The sequence below is a fragment of the Oncorhynchus mykiss genome, chromosome 19 (assembly GCF_013265735.2).
Source record: "Oncorhynchus mykiss isolate Arlee chromosome 19, USDA_OmykA_1.1, whole genome shotgun sequence".
Classification (NCBI taxonomy): Eukaryota; Metazoa; Chordata; class Actinopteri; order Salmoniformes; family Salmonidae; genus Oncorhynchus; species Oncorhynchus mykiss.
In genome coordinates this window covers 2,664,773-2,684,426 of record NC_048583.1, presented here as the reverse complement: position 1 = coordinate 2,684,426, position 19,654 = coordinate 2,664,773, and the positions used below count along the sequence as shown (strand labels likewise).

General features: G+C 44.6%; 2 protein-coding genes and 1 long non-coding RNA gene across 4 annotated transcripts in view; all 3 read left to right on the top strand.

Annotated features, from left to right (window-relative positions):
- LOC110511353 (deleted in malignant brain tumors 1 protein-like) overlaps positions 1 to 3,552 on the top strand; it is a 32,975-nt gene extending 29,423 nt beyond the window's left edge. The window contains exons 2-7 of the mRNA XM_036953912.1: positions 252 to 530; positions 1,509 to 1,814; positions 1,938 to 2,213; positions 2,671 to 2,991; positions 3,095 to 3,183; positions 3,313 to 3,552. Of these exons, the coding sequence (XP_036809807.1) occupies positions 389 to 530; positions 1,509 to 1,814; positions 1,938 to 2,213; positions 2,671 to 2,991; positions 3,095 to 3,183; positions 3,313 to 3,447 (1,269 nt within the window). The 5' untranslated portion in view covers positions 252 to 388 and the 3' untranslated portion in view covers positions 3,448 to 3,552. The remainder of the gene's footprint in view (positions 1 to 251; positions 531 to 1,508; positions 1,815 to 1,937; positions 2,214 to 2,670; positions 2,992 to 3,094; positions 3,184 to 3,312) is intronic.
- Positions 3,553 to 17,732: 14,180 nt separating this feature from the next.
- LOC118941404 lies at positions 17,733 to 18,855 on the top strand. The gene is made up of 3 exons (XR_005037621.1): positions 17,733 to 17,759; positions 17,991 to 18,302; positions 18,731 to 18,855. It is a non-coding gene; the product is annotated as an uncharacterized LOC118941404 (long non-coding RNA).
- Positions 18,856 to 19,082: 227 nt separating this feature from the next.
- LOC110516472 overlaps positions 19,083 to 19,654 on the top strand; it is a 35,462-nt gene continuing 34,890 nt past the window's right edge. For both annotated transcript variants that reach the window (XM_036953915.1, XM_036953914.1), the window contains exon 1: positions 19,083 to 19,440. In XM_036953915.1, coding sequence (XP_036809810.1) covers positions 19,299 to 19,440 — 142 coding nt within the window. In that variant the 5' untranslated portion in view covers positions 19,083 to 19,298. The remainder of the gene's footprint in view (positions 19,441 to 19,654) is intronic.

The following is a 19,654-nucleotide window of genomic DNA, read 5'->3' as shown; positions in this document are numbered from 1 at the left end:
GAGGGTCAGACCTGGGATAAAGAGTTCCAGTGTAAAGGTAATGAGTCCCTTCTCCTGGACTGTGACACCTCAGACAGAGAGAACAACACCAGCCTACCTGGTAATGCTGTTGGACTCACCTGCTCAGGTAAGAAACAGTTTGTCACTCAATCAACATTGTTTCTCACCTGGAGTGAAGAATATGAGAGACAATATAGGTATGTTTTAGTGAGAAATAGTAAGATTACTGTCTCTCTCTTTTCTTTTCTCAGAGCCTGATGATGTGAGGCTGGTGGGAGGAGGCAGTCGCTGTGCTGGTGGAGTGGAGTGGTACGACCAGGGAGAGTGGAGGATTGTGGGAGCTGATGACAGGGACCAGAGGGATGTAGCTGCAGTTGTGTGTAGACAGATGGGTTGTGGCTCCACTGTTTCAGCACTACCTGGAAACACCACTAGAGGGTTTGGAGTTAGATGTCCTGGGTCTGAGTCTTCACTGAGGGAGTGTTGGAGAAGTTATGATCTCCTTCCTGGACTCACAGTGATCTGCTCAGGTAATAACAAGATACACTATATTGCCAACAGTATGTTGACTTCAGTGGATTCGGCTATTTCAGTCACACCTGTTGCTGACAAGTGTCTAAAATTAAGCACACAGCCATGTAATCTCCATAGACAAACATCGGCAGAAAACTGTCCTTACTGAAGATGTCAGTGAATTTCAACGTGGAAAATCTCGGAGCAACAACGGCACAGCCGTGAAGTGGTAGACAACACAAGCTCACAGAACGGACCACCGAGTGTTGAACCACGTAGAGCATTAAAATAATCCTCTGTTGTAAAACTCGCTGCTGAGTTCCACATACTTTTGTCCATGTATTATATCTCCTTCCTGGACTCACAGTGATCTGCTCAGGAAATATCAACATATTATAATTATATTCAACTGATTTCCTTCATTCATACAACTTCCTCTGCACCTCTCATGATGACTGTTTAACTTGTCAGTCTGCTTTACTAAATAGATCACTCAGTCAAGTAGGAATCAAATACAACTTAAATATCCCAGAATGCTTTGTATTTGAGTGTTACCTCAGTGAACGTCTCAACTCACTACCACTGTCACAAAGAGAGAATGAGGGAGGAGGAGAGGAAGAGGAAGATATGGGAGAGATAAAATGTATTATTATCACTGAGTTCTCACCAGTGAGGTCATAATAACCAGTAACCTTTTCTACTCTTGGCCCAGCCTGACCCTGACATACAGCATCAGACCTTGTAGATCAGATGGTACTGAAGTGAAACTGCCTGATGGATGTCCAGCTGTTTATTTTCTATAAAGTGAAGTGAACTTATTCCTGTCTCCTGCCTGCATTATTCCCAACCCTATCCTGAGTGACTAAGAACCCATTTCTACCTCTTACAGTATCAAACATAGCAAACTACTATCTTTATCCAACATATTTGTGTTTAGTCCTTGACAGTGTCATCAACAAAACTGATTGAATGTTCAACCAACTCTTTTTCTCCAGACTCTGTGCGGCTTGTGGATGGAGCTGGTCTCTGCTCTGGGAGAGTGGAGGTGAAGTCCAATCAGTCCTGGGCCTCAGTGTGTGAAGCTGACTTTGACCGGCAGGATGCAGAGGTAGTCTGTGTGGAGCTTGGCTGTGGGGCTCCTGCAGCTCTACAGGGGGGGCTCTATGGAGAAGGTGAGGGTCAGACCTGGGATAAAGAGTTCCAGTGTAAAGGCAAAGAGTCCCTTCTCCTGGACTGTGACACCTCAGACAGAAAACACAACACCTGCCTACCTGGTAATGCTGTTGGACTCACCTGCTCAGGTAAGAAACAGTTTGTCACTCAATCAACATTGTTTCTCACCTGGAGTGAAGAATATGAGACAATATAGGTGTGTTTTAGTGAGAAAATAGTAAGATTACAGTCTCTCTCTTTTCTTTTCTCAGAGCCTGATGATGTGAGGCTGGTGGGAGGAGGCAGTCGCTGTGCTGGTGGAGTGGAGTCGTACTACCAGAGAGAGTGGAGGATTGTGGGAGCTGTCAAGAACCAAGAGGATGTAGCTGCAGTAGTGTGTAGACAGTTGGGTTGTGGCTCCACTGTTTCAGCACTACCTGGAAACACCACTAGAGGGATTGAAGTTTCCTGTTCTGGGTCTGAGTCTTCACTGAGGGAGTGTAGCAGAACGTATGATCTCCTTCCTGAACTCACAGTGATCTGCTCAGGTAATAACAACATTTTATAATTATATTCAACTGATTTCCTTCATTCATACAACTTCCTCTGCACCTCTCATGATGACTGTTTAACTTGTCAGTCTGCTTTACTAAATAGATCACTCAGTCAAGTAGGAATCAAATACAACTTACATATCCCAGAATGCTTTTGTGTTTGAGTGTTATCTCAGTGAACGTCTCTACTCACTACCACTGTCACATGTCATGTTATTGTCACATCTAAATGAGGAAAGTAGTTGAGGAGCTACGTTTTCTTTTTCTCTCCTCTTGTTCCAGATGTCCTGCTTCAGCCTGATATCAACATATGTTGTCTCAGTGACTGTAGGCCCACTACTCATGTTGCCCTGTGAGGGAGGATGGCTGGCACTGTTACATGCTGATGTTATTGTCATATCTATAGGAAACTAGTTGAAGAGGTTTTTCTTGTTCTCTTTTATTGTTACAGATCTCCTGGTCCAGCCTGATATCTTCCTGACTGACTCAATGGGAGGGGTCTCCAGGGGCCACCAGGGGCCCGAGGTGTTCAGGGGCTACAACTTCACCATCACCTGCTCCACTCAGCCACAGTACCCAGGAGGCTCCTTCCTCCTCACGTTCACCGGCTCCAACAGAACCCAGATCCAGCCAGCTGTCAATCACTCTGCTGCCTTCCTCTTCCCTGCTGCAGATGACTCCCACCAAGGGAACTACAGCTGTGTTTATGACTATTATGTTTTCTCTCATAACTTCTCCTCTGAGAGTGAGCTCCTCTCCCTCACCATCACAGGTAACTGAACATGAATCAATCTTATAACTTTGTCATTGACAGATTTCCCACAGATCTATGTGATGATGATCAGTCCCCTCATCAAAGGTGTTTCTGTTTGCAGCCTCTCCTCTGCCAGCCTTCATCATCAGACACGTTGTAGTGCTGCTGATCCTACTGACAGCCATCACCACCTCCTACCTGTACTACAAGGTAAAGACATTTACTCAGACGTTACAAGTCATTTAAACTAGAGGGAGAGGGAGAGGGGGTGAGGGGGAGGGAGAGAGAATGGAGATACTAGAGAGTAAATGTCTGACTGTTGGTGCTGTATCTCCCTAGCCCACCAGGAGGCAGAAGAGAGTGAACAGGGTGAGCAACATGGATCTTTATGTCAATGCCATGGAGATGGTCTCTCTGAGCTCCAGAGCTGAAGCTGGACCGGGAGAGGAGAGAGCAGCCCAGGGGACGGAGTAGGAGTAGAATGAAGCTGACCCTACATGCTGATCTTAGGTCAGTTTTGTGTTTTAAATCGATGGTCAACAGTGGACTGATGTTTAAAATGTGGTGACAAACCTGAAGTGGTTCTAATTTTAATAACAAGTTCAGAATTAGTTTCTCTTTCTAGAACCTTGGAAGAAATCTAAAAGGAGTGACTGCAACCACCATTATTCATTTAGTTTGGTTTTTACCACCAGAGAAACATGGGGTTCTGGGTAACATGGGGTTTTGGTAACATGGGGTTTTGGGTAACATGGGGTTACGGTAACATGGGGTTTTGGGTAACATGGGGTTTGGTAACATGGGGTTTTGGGTAACATGGGGTTTGGGTAACATGGGGTTCTGGGTAACATGGGGTTTTGGGTAACATGGGGTTTGGGGTAACATGGGGTTCTGGGTAACATGGGGTTCTGGGTAACATGGGGTTTTGGGTAACATGGGGTTTGGGGTAACATGGGGTTTTGGGTAACATGGGGTTTTGGGGTAACATGGGGTTTGGGGTAACATGGGGTTTGGGGTAACATGGGGTTTTGGGTAACATGGGGTTTGGGGTAACATGGGGTTTGGGGTAACATGGGGTTTGGGGTAACATGGGGTTTTGGGTAACATGGGGTTTGGTAACATGGGGTTTTGGGTAACATGGGGTTTTGGGTCACATGGGGTTTTGGGTAACATGGGGTTTTGGTAACATGGGGTTTGGGTAACATTGGGTTTTTGGGTAACATGGGGTTTGGGTAACATGGAGTTTGGGGTAACATGGGGTTTTGGGTAACATGGGGTTTTGGGTAACATGGGGTTTGGGGTAACATGTGGTTTGGGGTAACATGGGGTTTGGGGGAACATGGGGTTTTGGGTAACAGGGTTTGGGGGAACATGGGGTTTTGGGTAACAGGGTTTGGGGGAACATGGGGTTTTGGGGAACATGGGGTTTTGGGTAACATGGGGTTTGGGGGAACATATTGTTTTCTTAACATGGGAATTCGGTAACATGGGATTTTGGTAACAATCGGTTTTTAATTATTTTAAGAGAGTAGCTCAATTACGTCTGTTACATGTTCCAGTATTATCTTTATTTTTTTGTCTTAGTGTCTCTTAGATTCTTTATCTTATTTAGTGTCTCTTAGATTCTTTATCTTATTTAGTGTCTCTTAGATTCTTTATCTTATTTAGTGTCTCTTAGATTCTTTATCTTATTTAGTGTCTCTTAGATTCTTTATCTTATTTAGTGTCTCTTAGATTCTTTATCTTATTTAGTGTCTCTTAGATTCTTTATCTTATTTAGTGTGTCTTAGATTCTTTATCTTATTTAGTGTCTTAGATTCTTTATCTTATTTAGTGTCTCTTAGATTCTTTATCTTATTTAGTGTCTCTTAGATTCTTTATCTTATTTAGTGTCTCTTAGATTCTTTATCTTATTTAGTGTCTCTTAGATTCTTTATCTTGAAGTGTTTCCATTATTAGTCCAGGTATTATTATAATCATCTGTTCATTCTTTGTATTTTTAAACATTTTTTAATAAAGGGGTTTGTTGTTGTTGTTTACCTCTCATGATGTTATTGATTATAAATGTTATGATATTGATTATGATGTAGATTAGTGTTATGTTGTTAGTAGTATAGAGATAATGATGTTATTGATTATAAATGTTATGATATTGATTATTGATTACGAAGTAGATTATATGTAATCAACTGAATGCTTTTAATAAAATTACAGGCTGTCAGTCTTGTGTGATTTAATTATTAGACAGACTACAACATACAGTATGAATTAACTGAGATCAGTCTTGTGTGATTCCCCTCTTGGACAGACTACAACATACAGTATGAATTAACTGAGATTATTTTTTTTTTTTTTACCTTTATTTAACCAGGCAAGTCAGTTAAGAACAAATTCTTATTTTCAATGACGGCCTGGGAACTGCCTGTTCAGGGGCAGAACGACAGATTTGTACCTTGTCAGCTTGTCAGCTCGGGGGTTTGAACTCGCAACCTTCCGGTTACTAGTCCAACGCTCTAACCACTAGGCTACCCTGCCGCCCCAATCAGTCTGTGTGATTCCCCTCTTGGACAGACTACAACATACAGTATGAATTAACTGAGATCAGTCTGTGTGATTCCCCTCTTGGACAGACTACAACATACAGTATGAATTAACTGAGATCAGTCTGTGTGATTCCCCTCTTGGACAGACTACAACATACAGTATGAATTAACTGGTCATACATTTGGCAGGAGGATAGGAAGTGCATCTGTTTCCACCTCATTTTGTGGGCTGTGTGCACATAGCCTGTCTTCTCTGGAGAGCCAGGTACTGACCTGTATATAGTCCTGCTGTTGTTATTTTACTGTTGCTCTTTAATTACTTCTTATCCATATTTGTTTTAACTACATTATTAGTTAGGGGCTTGAAACTAAAACAATTTCATTTCATTTGAGGTCTGCCTACGGCAGCCTTTTTCAATAGGCTATGCTCACTGAGTCTGGACATAGTCAAAGCTTTCCTTAAGTTTGGGTCAGTCTACATACCTCAATCTTCATCTCTCCTTTCTCCCAAAGTGTGTGCTTGATCACTTCCCTTCATGGACAGGATTTGAAAGAAATTGATTAGTATGGAAACTCACTCAATAACCTATACCTTCACCAATCCAATGCTACTACACTTTATGGGGAGTAGTGAACGAGTGCACACTTCAGGAAGCAGTAAATACTTTTGGGACGCACCCCTGGCCGGAGGATTTCCAAATTACCGTTGTTAAAGCCTGATCTTCTGTATATGTGCAATTTGTACCTCACAGGACACCATACATTATTCAAGAGTAAATGCTGTATTAATTTTGTCCTAACAGGATAATATACTGGCAGCACATCATCAGTCCCTCTGCAAAGACAAGCTCAACTTTGACAATATCTATTATTTTAGCACTGTAGTCCAGTATAACTGTTTTTCACAGCATTGCAACGACGTTTGAAACAAATAAATGGATAATTTAATATTTTAATATTGTATAATTTATACCAGCATTTCTTTTGAATGTTTCCAAACTGAATACTGGTATGTTGAAAGCTGTTGTGTAGGTCAGTGGTGTCGTGGTGCCTGGAGAAGTGGGTATTCAGTACTCTAATTTAGTAAAACATTTTCCAAACGGCCCAGAGAAGGAAAGGCACCCTGTGTGAAAAGCACGAGAAACAGTGATACACTCCGAATGACCTAAAACTATAAATCCCATATTGGTCTTTCCCAGTCAGGCCAACCCAAGCTGTTCTGTTCAGTAGGATAATAGTAGACCAACCCAAGCTGTACTGTTCAGTAGGATAATAGTAGACCAACCCAAGCTGCACTGTTCAGTAGGATAATGGTAGACCAACCCAAGCTGTACTGTTCAGTAGGATAATAGTAGACCAACCCAAGCTGTACTGTTCAGTAGGATAATAGTAGACCAACCCAAGCTGTTCTGTTCAGTAATATAATAGTAGACCAACCCAAGCTGTACTGGTCAGTAGGATAATAGTAGACCAACCCAAGTGGTACTGTTCAGTAGGATAATAGTAGACTAACCCAAGCTGTTCTGTTCAGTAATATAATAGTAGACCAACCCAAGCTGTACTGGTCAGTAGGATAATAGTAGACCAACCCAAGTGGTACTGTTCAGTAGGATAATAGTAGACCAACCCAAGTGGTACTGTTCAGTAGGATAATAGTAGACCAACCCAAGCTGTACTGTTCAGTAGGATAATAGTAGACCAACCCAAGTGGTACTGTTCAGTAGGATTATAGTAGACCAACCCAAGTGGTACTGTTCAGTAGGATTATAGTAGACCAACCCAAGTGGTACTGTTCAGTAGGATAATAGTAGACCAACTCAAGCTGTACTGTTCAGTAGGATAATAGTAGACCAACCCAAGCTGTACTGTTCAGTAGGATAATAGTAGACCAACCCAAGCTGTACTGTTCAGTAGGATAATAGTAGACCTTTTAGTCACCCCTCCACTCTCTCCCTGAGTCCAGGCCCCAGACAGACAGAACAGCAACACCGTCAGAACTATAGCAGTCTTCATTCTGAAATGACTCTGGTCTTCTTCAGAAGTAGTGCAGTAGTCTACAGGGTTCAGAACTCACCTCTTTAAACACTTCTTATCACTCATATCATGAGGTTTCACATGTGTTTGGTTACATAGTGCCAAATGTTCTTCTGGGTGATAAAACAGCAAACATTAAGAGTGTTTATTTATCAGACCCACATATATAATAAATATACTATAATATACTACATTCAGGTGCTTTTAGTACTCACACATGAATCATATCCTGTTTGCAGGTCATGTGTTGTTTTGAGCCAGCAGTAAAAACACACTGACAGGACAGTTCCTCCTATGGCCACTATCATTGCTTGCTGTTTGGGGTTTTAGGCTGGGTTTCTGTACAGCACTTTGAGACATCAGCTGATGTAAGAAGGGCTTTATGAGTAAAATTGATTTGATGATTGATTTGATAGTCCTCTGAGTGGAACGGTGGGAGACAAACAGGACCCCCCCCCCCCCCCCCCATCTCCCATACTCTTCTTCTCTCCCCTCTCCACTTCTCTCTCTCCCCTTTTCTCCCCCTCTCATCTTCCCCCCCTCTCATCTTCCCCCTTCTCCCCTCTTCTCTCTCTCCTCTTCTCCCCATCTCCTCTTCTCCACTCTCTCCTCCCCCTGTCCTCTTCTCCCCCCTCTCCTCTTTTCTCTCTCCTCCCCTCCCCTCCCCTCCCCTCTCCTCTCCTCTCCTCTTCATATTTTCATCACTGACTTCTCACTAGTGATGTCATCATAACCAGTAACCTGTTCCTCTCTTGGCCCAGCCTGACCCTGACATATAGCATCAGGCCTGTTGAGCTGATTTGGGTAACAGACCTCTAGCTCCTACACCACATCCCCCCTTCTCCTGCTCTAACATGAGACCTCATCAGTACCCATTTTGGGTGCTGGTACTGTTTATATTTAGGTGCTGGAACATTAAGCTAATATTCTATAAGAGGTGAACTCAAGCAGTAGAAAGTTAGAGGTGATATTATAGGACACACTATGTGTAACTTTGCTGCTCTGACAGCAGTTTCCTGTGGAGTTTTTTTAACATATCAGTTTGCTGTCGTGTGTTCAACCACTGATCCAAGATAAGTTGCTAAGAAGTTAATCTCACATCATTGACGTTAGGACGTAATGAGAGAGAAGTCATATAGCCTAGCAGTATTTTCCACTCTTCAGTCCACTCTTTATGACAGCAGACTGTGGAGCCCCAGTTAGAGACAGATATGATACCTGCAGTGATACTGATGACCCTGTTGTGGAGCACAGGTAGGTTTTGCTATACTGATATACACTTGTGACAGTTACTGAGATATGATTTTGTAAGATATATTATAATTAGCAGTAAATTATTATTTTTAGTAAAATAACATACAACTGGAAGCAGACAGTAAAAATGTGTCTCAAAGCAGGACAATGATGTGATCACCTGTAAATGTACTTTACTGTAGTCTAACTGTCCATCTGGGGACAGGCACTAATGTCAGTTAAGTTGTGATGGTGTCATGCATCTGACTGTTGTATATTCAGTGTGTCAATGATTGATTGTATCTGTCTCTATGTAAATGAATGAGAGGATATATTATGTATTATATATTATATTGGTGTTTGGTTAGAGTAGGAGAAGGGAGGGTGTAGATGATAGAGGTCTATGAGCTGAGTCAAGATCAACAGGTCCAACACTATACGTCACGAAGAGAGAGAGAGAGAGAGAGAGAGAGAGAGATGAGAAGAGAGGAGGGGTGGGGAGAGAGATTTGAGGAGGAGGAGAGAGAGAGAGGGTAGGGAGAGAGGAGGGGTGGGGAGAGAGATTTGAGGAGGAGGAGAGAGAGAGGGTAGGGAGAGAGGAGGGTTGGGGAGAGAGAAAGGGAGGGGCGATGGGAAAGGAGGGCATAGAGCAAGATAGGTGAGAGAGGAGGGTAGGGAGAGAGATTTGAGAAGGAGAAAAGAGGGAAGGGTAGAGGAGAGAGGAGGGTAGATACGAGAGAAGGGTAGAGGAGAGAGGAGGGTAGGGGAGAGAAGGTAGGGTAGAGAGAAGGGGAGGGGAGAAAGGAGGGAAGGGGAGTGTGGAGGGTAGGAGAGAGAAGGGTAGAGTAGAGACGATGGGAGGGGAGGGGATAGAGAGATTTGCAGAGGAGAGAAGAGGGTAGGGGAGAGATGAGGGTGGAGGAGAGATGGGGAATGTGTTTACACATGGGTGTTGTTGCACCATACCAACGATAAGCCTGTCTTCCCCATCACATTATGAAAGGTCATGTTGATGTTCATTTAACCTCTGTCTCTCTCTTCCTCTGACTCCTCCCTTTCTCTCTCTCTCTGTCCCTCGCTCCCTTTCTCATCTGTCTCTCTCTTTCTCCTCAGATCTCCAGGCTCAAAGCGTCAGTCCACCAGGTAGGTAGAGTATAAATCTACAGTGATTATAGCAGTTCAATATTAGTCAACTTTATTATCCCACATGAAGAAAGTCATGTGTCCATACAAACCATTCTAAACCCCAATAACAAGTAGTGTTTTATGGAACTACTTATACTTGACATATTATATATTATATTGGTCTGATGTTAGAGTAGGAGAAGGGGGGTGTAGATGATAGAGGTCTGTTACCAAGGCAACAGGCCTGATGTTAGAGTAGGAGAAGGGGGGTTTAGATGATAGAGGTCTGTTACCAAGGCAACAGGTCTGATGCTATCTGTCAGGAAGAGAGAGAGAGGAACAGAGAGAGAGAGAGAGAAGGCGTGGAGAGAAAGTGAGATGTCAACAGAGATAGGGCTGACAGACTAACATGCAGCCAACTGAATATCTTGTCTTTACTGACTTCTCACCAGTGATGTCATCATAACCAGCAACCTTTTCCACTCTTGGTCCGGCTCAGCTTGACCCCTGACCTCTGAAATTAATGATTTAAAAAATGATATATATATATTTGTTTTAAATAAGATTTAATCTCATCTGCAAAGAGAGTTGCACATTTACATGGAAGGGGAATGTACACTACATGACCAAAAGTATGTGGACACCTGCTCATCTAACATCTCATTCCAAAATCATGGGCATTAATATGGAGTTGGTCCCCCCTTTGCTGCTATAACAGCCTCCACTGTTCTTGGAAGGCTTTCCACTAGATGATGGAACATTGCTGCTATAACAGCCTCCAGTCTTCTGGGAAGGTTTTCCACTAGATGTTGGAACATTGCTGCTATAACAGCCTCCAGTCTTCTGGGAAGGCTTTCCACTAGATGATGGAACATTGCTGCTATAACAGCCTCCAGTCTTCTGCGAAGACTTTCCACTAGAAGATGGAACATTGCTGCGGGGACTTGCTTCCATTCAGCCACAACAGCATTAGTGAGGTTGGGCGATTAGGCTTGGCTCAGTCGACGTTTCAATTCATCCCTAAAGGTATTCAATGGGGTTTAGGTCAGGGCTCTGTGAAGGCCAGTAAAGTTCTTCCACATCGATCTCAACAAACTATTTCTGTATGTACCTCGCTTTGTGTTCAGGGGCATTGTCATGCTGAAACAGGAAAGGGCCTTCCCCAAACTGTTGCCACAAAGTTGGAAACACAGAATAGTCTAGAATGTCATTGTATGCTGCAGCGATTAGATTTCCCTTCAATGAAACTAAGGGGCCTAACACGATCCATTAAAAACAACCCCAGACCATTATTTCTCCTCCACCAAACTTTACAGTTGGCACTATGCTTTAGGGCAGGTAGCGTTCTCCTGGCATCTGCCAAACCCAGGTTTTTGGTACGGACTGCCAGATGGGGAAACGTGATTCAACACTCCAGAGAAAGTGTTTCCACTCCAGCAGACGCTTGGCATTGCACATGTTGATCTTAGGCTTGTGTGCTGCTGCTCTGCTGTAGAAACCCATTTCATGAAGCTCCAGACGAACAGTTCTTGTGCTGAAGTTTCTTCCAGAGGAAGTTTGGAATTCGGAAGTGAGTGTTGCAACCGAGGACAGATGATTTTTTTCTTACTCACTGACAGCCTGAGGAGGAGACAGAGGAGGAGGGAGAGAGAGAGATAGGAGAGAGATCTTACTCACTGACAGACTGAGGAGAAGACAGGGGAGGAGGGAGAGAGAGAGATAGGAGAGAGATCTTACTCACTGACAGACTGAGGAGGAGACAGGGGAGGAGGGAGAGAGAGAGATAGGAGAGAGATCTTACTCACTGACAGACTGAGAAGGAGACAGGGGAGGAGGGAGAGAGAGAGAGATAGGAGAGAGATCTTACTCACTGACAGACTGAGGAGGAGACAGGGGAGGAGGGAGAGAGATAGGAGAGAGATCTTACTCACTGACAGACTGAGGAGGAGACAGGGGAGGAGGGAGAGAGATCTTACTCACTGACAGACTGAGGAGGAGACAGGGGAGGAGGGAGAGAGAGAGATAGGAGAGAGATCTTACTCACTGACAGACTGAGGAGGAGACAGGGGAGGAGGGAGAGAGAGAGATAGGAGAGAGAGATAGTTCTTACTCACTGACAGACTGAGCAGGAGACAGGGGAGAAGGGAGAGAGAGAAAGATAGGAGAGAGAGATAGTTCTTACTAACAGACTGGGTGGGTAGAAGGAGACAGGGGAGGAGGGAGAGAGAGACAAACATTTAAATCAGCTGAATATATTTGTATCACTGACTTCTCACCAGTGATGTCATCATAACCAGTATCCTTTTCCTCTCTTGTCCCAGCCCAGCCTGACCCTGACATACAGCATCAGGCCTGTTGAGTTGACTTGGGTAACAGACCTCTAGCTTCTACACCACATCCCCCCTTCTCCTGCTCTAACATGAGACCTCATCAGTACTCATTTTGGGTGCTGGTACTGTTTATATTTAGGTGCTGGAACATTAAGCCAATATTCTATAAGAGGTGAACTCAAGCAGTAGAAAGTTAGAGGTGATATTATAGGACACTATGTGAAATGTTGCTGCTCTGTCAGCAGTTTCCTGTGGAGTTTTTTTAACATATCAGTTTGCTGTAGTGTGTTCAACCACTGATCCAAGATAAGTTGCTAAGAAGTTAATCTCACATCATTGAAGTTAGGACGTAATGAGAGAGAAGTCATATAGCCTAGCAGTATTTTCCACACATCAGTCCTCTCTTTATGACAGCAGACTGTGGAGCCCCAGTTAGAGACAGATATGATACCTGCAGTGGTACTGATGACCCTGTTGTGGAGCACAGGTATGATGCTGTTATACTGATATACACTTGTGACAGTTACTGAGATATGATTTTGTAAGATATATTATAATTAGCAGTAAATTATTATTTTTAGTAAAATAACATACAACTGGAAGCAGACAGTAAAAATGTGTCTCAAAGCAGGACAATGATGTGATCACCTGTAAATGTACTTTACTGTAGTCTAACTGTCCATCTGGGGACAGGCACTAATGTCAGTTAAGTTGTGATGGTGTCATGCATCTGACTGTTGTATATTCAGCGTGTCAATGATTGATTGTATCTGTCTCTATGTAAATGAATGAGAGTATATATTATGTATTATATTGGAGTAGGAGAAGGGAGGGTGTAGATGCTAGAGGTCTATGAGCTGAGTCAAAATCAACAGGTTCAACACTATATGTCAGAGAGAGAGAACGAGAGAGAGAATTGTGGAGGAGAGAGAAAGAGAGAGAAGAGAGAGGGGAGGGAAGAGAGGGGAGGGAGATTTCTAGAGAAGAGAGAAATAGTTAGGGAAGGGCTCCACTAGGGCCCTCTCAGCCAGCCTGCTCCACTAGGGCCCTCTCAGCCAGCCTGTTCCACTAGGGCCCTCTCAGCCAGCCTGTTCCACTAGGGACCTCTCAGCCAGCCTGTTCCACTAGGGCCCTCTCAGCCAGCCTGTTCCACTAGGGCCCTCTCAGCCAGCCTGTTCCACTAGGGCCCTCTCAGCCAGCCTGTTCCACTAGGGCCCTCTCAGCCAGCCTGTTCCACTAGGGACCTCTCAGCCAGCCTGTTCCACTAGGGCCCTCTCAGCCAGCCTGTTCCACTAGGGCCCTCTCAGCCAGCCTGTTCCACTAGGGCCCTCTCAGCCAGCCTGTTCCACTAGGGCCCTCTCAGCCAGCCTGCTCCACTAGGGCCCTCTCAGCCAGCCTGTTCCACTAGGGCCCTCTCAGCCAGCCTGTTCCACTAGGGCCCTCACAGCCAGCCGGCTCAACTAGGGCCCTCACAGCCAGCCTGTTCAACTAGGGCCCTCTCAGCCAGCCTGCAGCATTTAAGTTCACTTTGACATTTTATAGTTGTGTAGTTGTCACGGCTGATTTCCTCCTCTTCGTCTGAAGAGGAGGAAGGATCGGACCAAGATGCGGCGTGGTACGTGTTCATGACGATTTTATTAAGACTGAAGCACTGAACACTAATGAAATACAAAACAATAAACTAATACGTACGAATAACAAACCGAAACAGCACCGTGTGGTGAAACAGACACGGAAACAATCACCCACAAAGAACCCACACAATATGGCTGCCTAAATATGGTTCCCAATCAGAGACAACGATAGACAGCTGCCTCTAATTGAGAACCAATCTAGGCAACCATAGACATACAAAACCCCTAGACAAGACCAAAAAAACACATACATCACCCATGTCACACCCTGACCTAACGAAAATAACAAGGAAAACAAAGAATACTATGGTCAGACAGTAGTTCTAGATACTGTGTGGTTTATTATATTTCATAGTCAGTAAATATTTAATAGTTGTGTAGTTCTAGATACTGTGTGGTTTATTATATTTCTAGTCAGTAAATATTTAATAATTGTGTAGTTCTAGATACTGTGTGGTTTATTATATTTCATAGTCAGTAAATATTTAATAGTTGTGTAGTTCTAGATACTGTGTGGTTTATTACATTTCTAGTCAGTAAATATTTAATAATTGTGTAGTTCTAGATACTGTGTGGGTTTATTATATTTCATAGTCAGTAAATATTTAATAGTTGTGTAGTTCTAGATACTGTGTGGTTTATTACATTTCTAGTCAGTAAATATTTAATAATTGTGTAGTTCTAGATACTGTGTAGGTTTATTACATTTCTAGTCAGTAAATATGTAATAATTGTGTAGTTCTAGATACTGTGTGGGTTTATTATATTGTCACCCATAGCATTGGTGTCCTGTATGACAGAGTCATAGACATGTAAGATACATGAAAGAGGAGGATGGCGTTGATGTTTCTCTACAGGGGGAGTCAACATGTGTTTTCTACCTGTCTACCTGTCTAGTACCCCCACCTGTCTAGTACAGAACTCAACTCTCTACCTGACCCCATCAGTCTAGTCAATAACTCAACTCTCTCCCTGAACCAAACCTGTCTAGTAATTAACTAAATGATCCTCCCGACCCCAACAAGTCTAGTGCACTACTGAGCTCTCTCCCTGACCCTCACCAGTCTAGTACATAACTCAACTCTCTCCTTGACCCCCACCAGTCTAGTACATAACTCAACTCTCTCCTTGACCCCCACCAGTCTAGTACATAACTCAACTCTCTCCCTGACCACCACCAGTCTAGTACATAACTCAACTCTCTCCCTGACCACCACCAGTCTAGTACATAACTCAACTCTCTCCCTGACCCCCACCAGTCTAGTACATAACTCAACTCTCTCCTTGACCCCCACCAGTCTAGTACATAACTCAACTCTCTCCCTGAACCCCACCAGTCTAGTACATAACTCAACTCTCTCCCTGACCCCAACAAGTATTTCTACACACCCCATTTAGCCATACCCTAGGTTTATCTGTATTTCTACACACCCCATTTAGCCATACCCTAGGTTTATCTGTATTTCTACACACCCCATTTAGCCATACCCTAGGTTTATCTGTATTTCTAAGATTTGGCATGGGTCCTCAGATCCTCAAAAGGTTTTACAGCTGCACCATCGAGAGCATCCTGACGGGTTGCAACACTGCCTGGTATGGCAACTGATCGACCTCCAACCGCAAGGCCCTATAGAGGGTAGTGTGTACGGCCCTATAGAGGGTAGTGTGTACGGCCCTATAGAGGGTAGTGTGTACGGCCCTATAGAGGGTAGTGTGTACGGCCCTATAGAGGGTAGTGTGTACGGCCCTATAGAGGGTAGTGTGTACGGCCCTATAGAGGGTAGTGTGTACGGCCCTATAGAGGGTAGTGCGTCCGGCCCTATAGAGGGTAGTGTGTACGGCCCTATAGAGGGTAGTGTGTACGGCCCTATAGAGGGTAGTGTGTACGGCCCTATAGAGGGTAGTGCGTCCGGCCCTATAGAGGGTAGTCTGTACGGCCCTATAGAGGGTAGTGGTACGGTCCTATAGAGGGTAGTGGTACGGCCCTATAGAGGGTAGTGGTACGGTCCTATAGAGGGTAGTGGTACGGCCCTATAGAGGGTAGTGCGTAAGGCCCTATAGAGGGTAGTGCGTAAGGCCCTATAGAGGGTAGTGCGTAAGGCCCTATAGAGGATAGTGCGTAAGGCCCTATAGAGGGTAGTGCGTAAGGCCCTATAGAGGGTAGTGCGTAAGGCCCTATAGAGGGTAGTGCGTAAGGCCCTATAGAGGGTTGTGCGTAAGGCCCTATAGAGGGTAGTGCGTAAGGCCCTATAGAGGGTTGTGCGTAAGGCCCTATAGAGCCCTATAGAGGGTAGTGCGTAAGGCCCTATAGAGGGTAGTGCGTAAGGCCCTATAGAGGGTAGTGCGTAAGGCCCTATAGAGGGTAGTGGTACGGTCCTATAGAGGGTAGTGCGTACGGCCCTATAGAGGGTAGTGCGTAAGGCCCTATAGAGGGTAGTGCGTAAGGCCCTATAGAGGGTAGTGGTACGGTCCTATAGAGGGTAGTGCGTAAGGCCCTATAGAGGGTAGTGCGTAAGGCCCTATAGAGGGTAGTGGTACGGTCCTATAGAGGGTAGTGCGTACGGCCCTATAGAGGGTAGTGGTACGGTCCTATAGAGGGTAGTGCGTACGGCCCTATAGAGGGTAGTGGTACGGTCCTAAAGAGGGTAGTGGTACGGTCCTATAGAGGGTAGTGGTACGGTCCAGTACATCACTGGGGCCAAGCTTCCTGCCGTCCAGGGCCTCTATACCATTGACTCTGTACCAGTACCCCCTGTATATAGTACTCTGTACTGGTACCCCCTGTATATAGCCTCCACATTGACTCTGTACCAGTACCCCTGTATATAGCCTCCACATTGACTCTGTACTGGTACCCCCTGTATATAGCCTCCACATTGACTCTGTACCAGTACCCCCTGTATATAGCCTCCACATTGACTCTGTACTGGTACCCCCTGTATATAGCCTCCACATTGACTCTGTACCAGTACCCCTGTATGTAGCCTCCACATTGACTCTGTACCAGAGGAGAGGAGAGGGGCAAAAGATGATAGGGGCAGAAGAGGAGAGGAGAGGGGCAGAAGAAGAGAGGGAAGGGGGAGATTAGGAGAAGAGAGGGGGAAGAGTGGAGAGGAGGGATTATAAGATAGGGGAGGGGGAGAAGAGGAAAGGGGGAGAAAAGAGGGGGTGAAGAGAGCAGAGGAGGGGGATTGGAGGAGAAGATAGAGAATTAGAGAGGGGTGAGAAGAGAAGAGAGGAGGGGGATTGGAGGAGAGTGGAAGTGGAAGAAGAGATGTGGGAGGGGGAGGAAAGGAGGGGGTGAAGAGGAAAGGGGGAGGAGAAGCGAGCGAGTGTAGAGAAAAGGAGAAGGAGAGGAGAGGAGAGGGGGGAGAAGAGGAGAGGGGAGGGGAGTAGGGGAGGGGGAGAAGAGGGGGACAGGGGGAGGAGAATAGAGGGGGAGAAGAGTAAGTGAGAAGAGGAGAGGATGGAGAAGAGGAGAGGGTGGAGAAGCTAAGAGGGGGGAGAAGAGGAGTTTTGACCATCTGACTTGGAAAGGTGGCATCCTATGATGTTGCATTGTTGAAAGTCACTGATCTTTTCATTAAGGCCAGTCTACTGTCAATGTTTGTCTATGGAGATTGCATGGCTGAGTGCTTGATTTTGTACATCTGTCAGGAAGGGGTGTGGCTGAAATAGAGTCCACTAATTTGAAGGGGTGTCCACATACTTTTGTATATATAGTGTATGTACACATGGGTGTTGTTGCACCATACCAACGATAAGCCTGTCTTCCCCATCACATCATGAAAGGTCATGTTGATGTTCATTTAACCTCTGTCTCTCTCTGTCTCCTCTGTCTCTCTCTTTCTCCTCAGATCTCCAGGCTCAAAGCGTCAGTCCACCAGGTAGGTAGAGTATAAATCTACAGTGATTATAGCAGTTCAATATTAGTCAACTTTATTATCCCACAAGGAGAAATTCATGTGTCCATACAAACCATTCTAAACCCCAATAACAAGTAGTGTTTTATGGAACTACTAATACTTGTCAACCACAAAGCATTACTGCTGTTAGAATAACAGAATCACTGTCATCATCTGTCCTCACCACTGTGTTTTCCTCTCTGCTGTTTACAGCTGAACTCTCAGTCAGACTGGTGGATGGGACCACTTCCTGTTCTGGGACAGTGGAAGTCTTCTATGAAGGAGAGTGGTTGGGTCTATGTTCTGGGTGCTGGAGCATAATGAGAGAGGTCAAAATTTTGTGTAGAGAGCTGAACTGTGGAGATGTTGTAGCTGAATCTATAGGACCTCAGTTTGAAACGGGAAGAGGAATAGTCACAATATATAGTATGTGTAGTGGACATGAGTCTTCTGTTGGACAGTGTGTCATCACAGGAGCACCTGGTGTCTGTGATGGTGGATATTATCATCATGTGACCTGTTCAGGTAAGAGACTGGTCATATTGAGAGATTTATTTATACATCATACAATATTACCATGTATCATGTTTTATGTGTTTTTATTTCATTTAAATAGAGGGAGAGATGTCAGATGTATTTAAACATTATATTTGTGTTTGTCATATTGGTTTATGGGAGATGTTCATGGGCAGATCATTTTAGTTCAGATGGTACTGAAGTGAAGCTGCCTGATGGATGTCCAGCTGTTTATTTTCTATAAAGTGAAGTGAACTTATTCCTGTCTCCTGCCTGCATTATTCCCAACCCGATCCTGAGTGACTAAGAACCCATTTCTACCTCTTACAGTATCAAACATAGCAAACTACTATCTTTTATCCAACATATTTGTGTTTAGTCCTCGACAGTGTCATCAACAAAACTGATTGAATGTTCAACCAAATCTTTTTCTCCAGAGTCTGTGCGGCTTGTGGGTAGAGCTGGTCTCTGCTCTGGGAGAGTGGAGGTGAAGTCCAATCAGTCCTGGGCCTCAGTGTGTGAAGCTGACTTTGACCGGCAGGATGCAGAGGTAGTCTGTAGGGATGTTGGCTGTGGGGCTCCTGCAGCTCTACAGGGGGGGCTCTATGGAGGAGGTGAGGGTCAGACCTGGGATAAAGAGTTCCAGTGTAAAGGCAAAGAGTCCCTTCTCCTGGACTGTGACACCTCAGACAGAGAGAACAACACCTGCCTACCTGGTAATGCTGTTGGACTCACCTGCTCAGGTAAGAAACAGTTTGTCATTCAGTCAACATTGTTTGTCATCTGGAGTGAAGAATATGAGAGACAATATAGGTGTGTTTTAGTGAGAAAATAGTAAGATTACTGTCTCTCTCTTTTCTTTTCTCAGAGCCTGATGATGTGAGGCTGGTGGGAGGAGGCAGTCGCTGTGCTGGTGTAGTGGAGTGGTACGACCAGGGAGAGTGGAGGACTGTGGGAGCTGGAGACTGGGACCAGAGGGATGTAGCTGCAGTAGTGTGTAGACAGATGGGTTGTGGCTCCACTCTTTCAGTTCTTCCTGGAAACACCACTAGAGGGTTTGGAGTTACATGTTATGGGCCTGAGTCTTCACTGAGGGAGTGTTTTAGAAGTTATGATCTCCTTCCTGGACTCACAGTGATCTGCTCAGGTAATAAAAATATATTATTGTTATATTTAACTGTTTTCCTTCATTCATACAACTTCCTCTGCACCTCTCATGATGAATGTTTAACTCGTCAGTCTGCTTTACTAAATAGATCACTCAGTCAAGTAGGAATCAAATACAACTTAAATATCCCAGAATGCTTTTGTATGTGAGTGTTATCTCAGTGAACGTCTCTACTCACTACCACTGTCACATG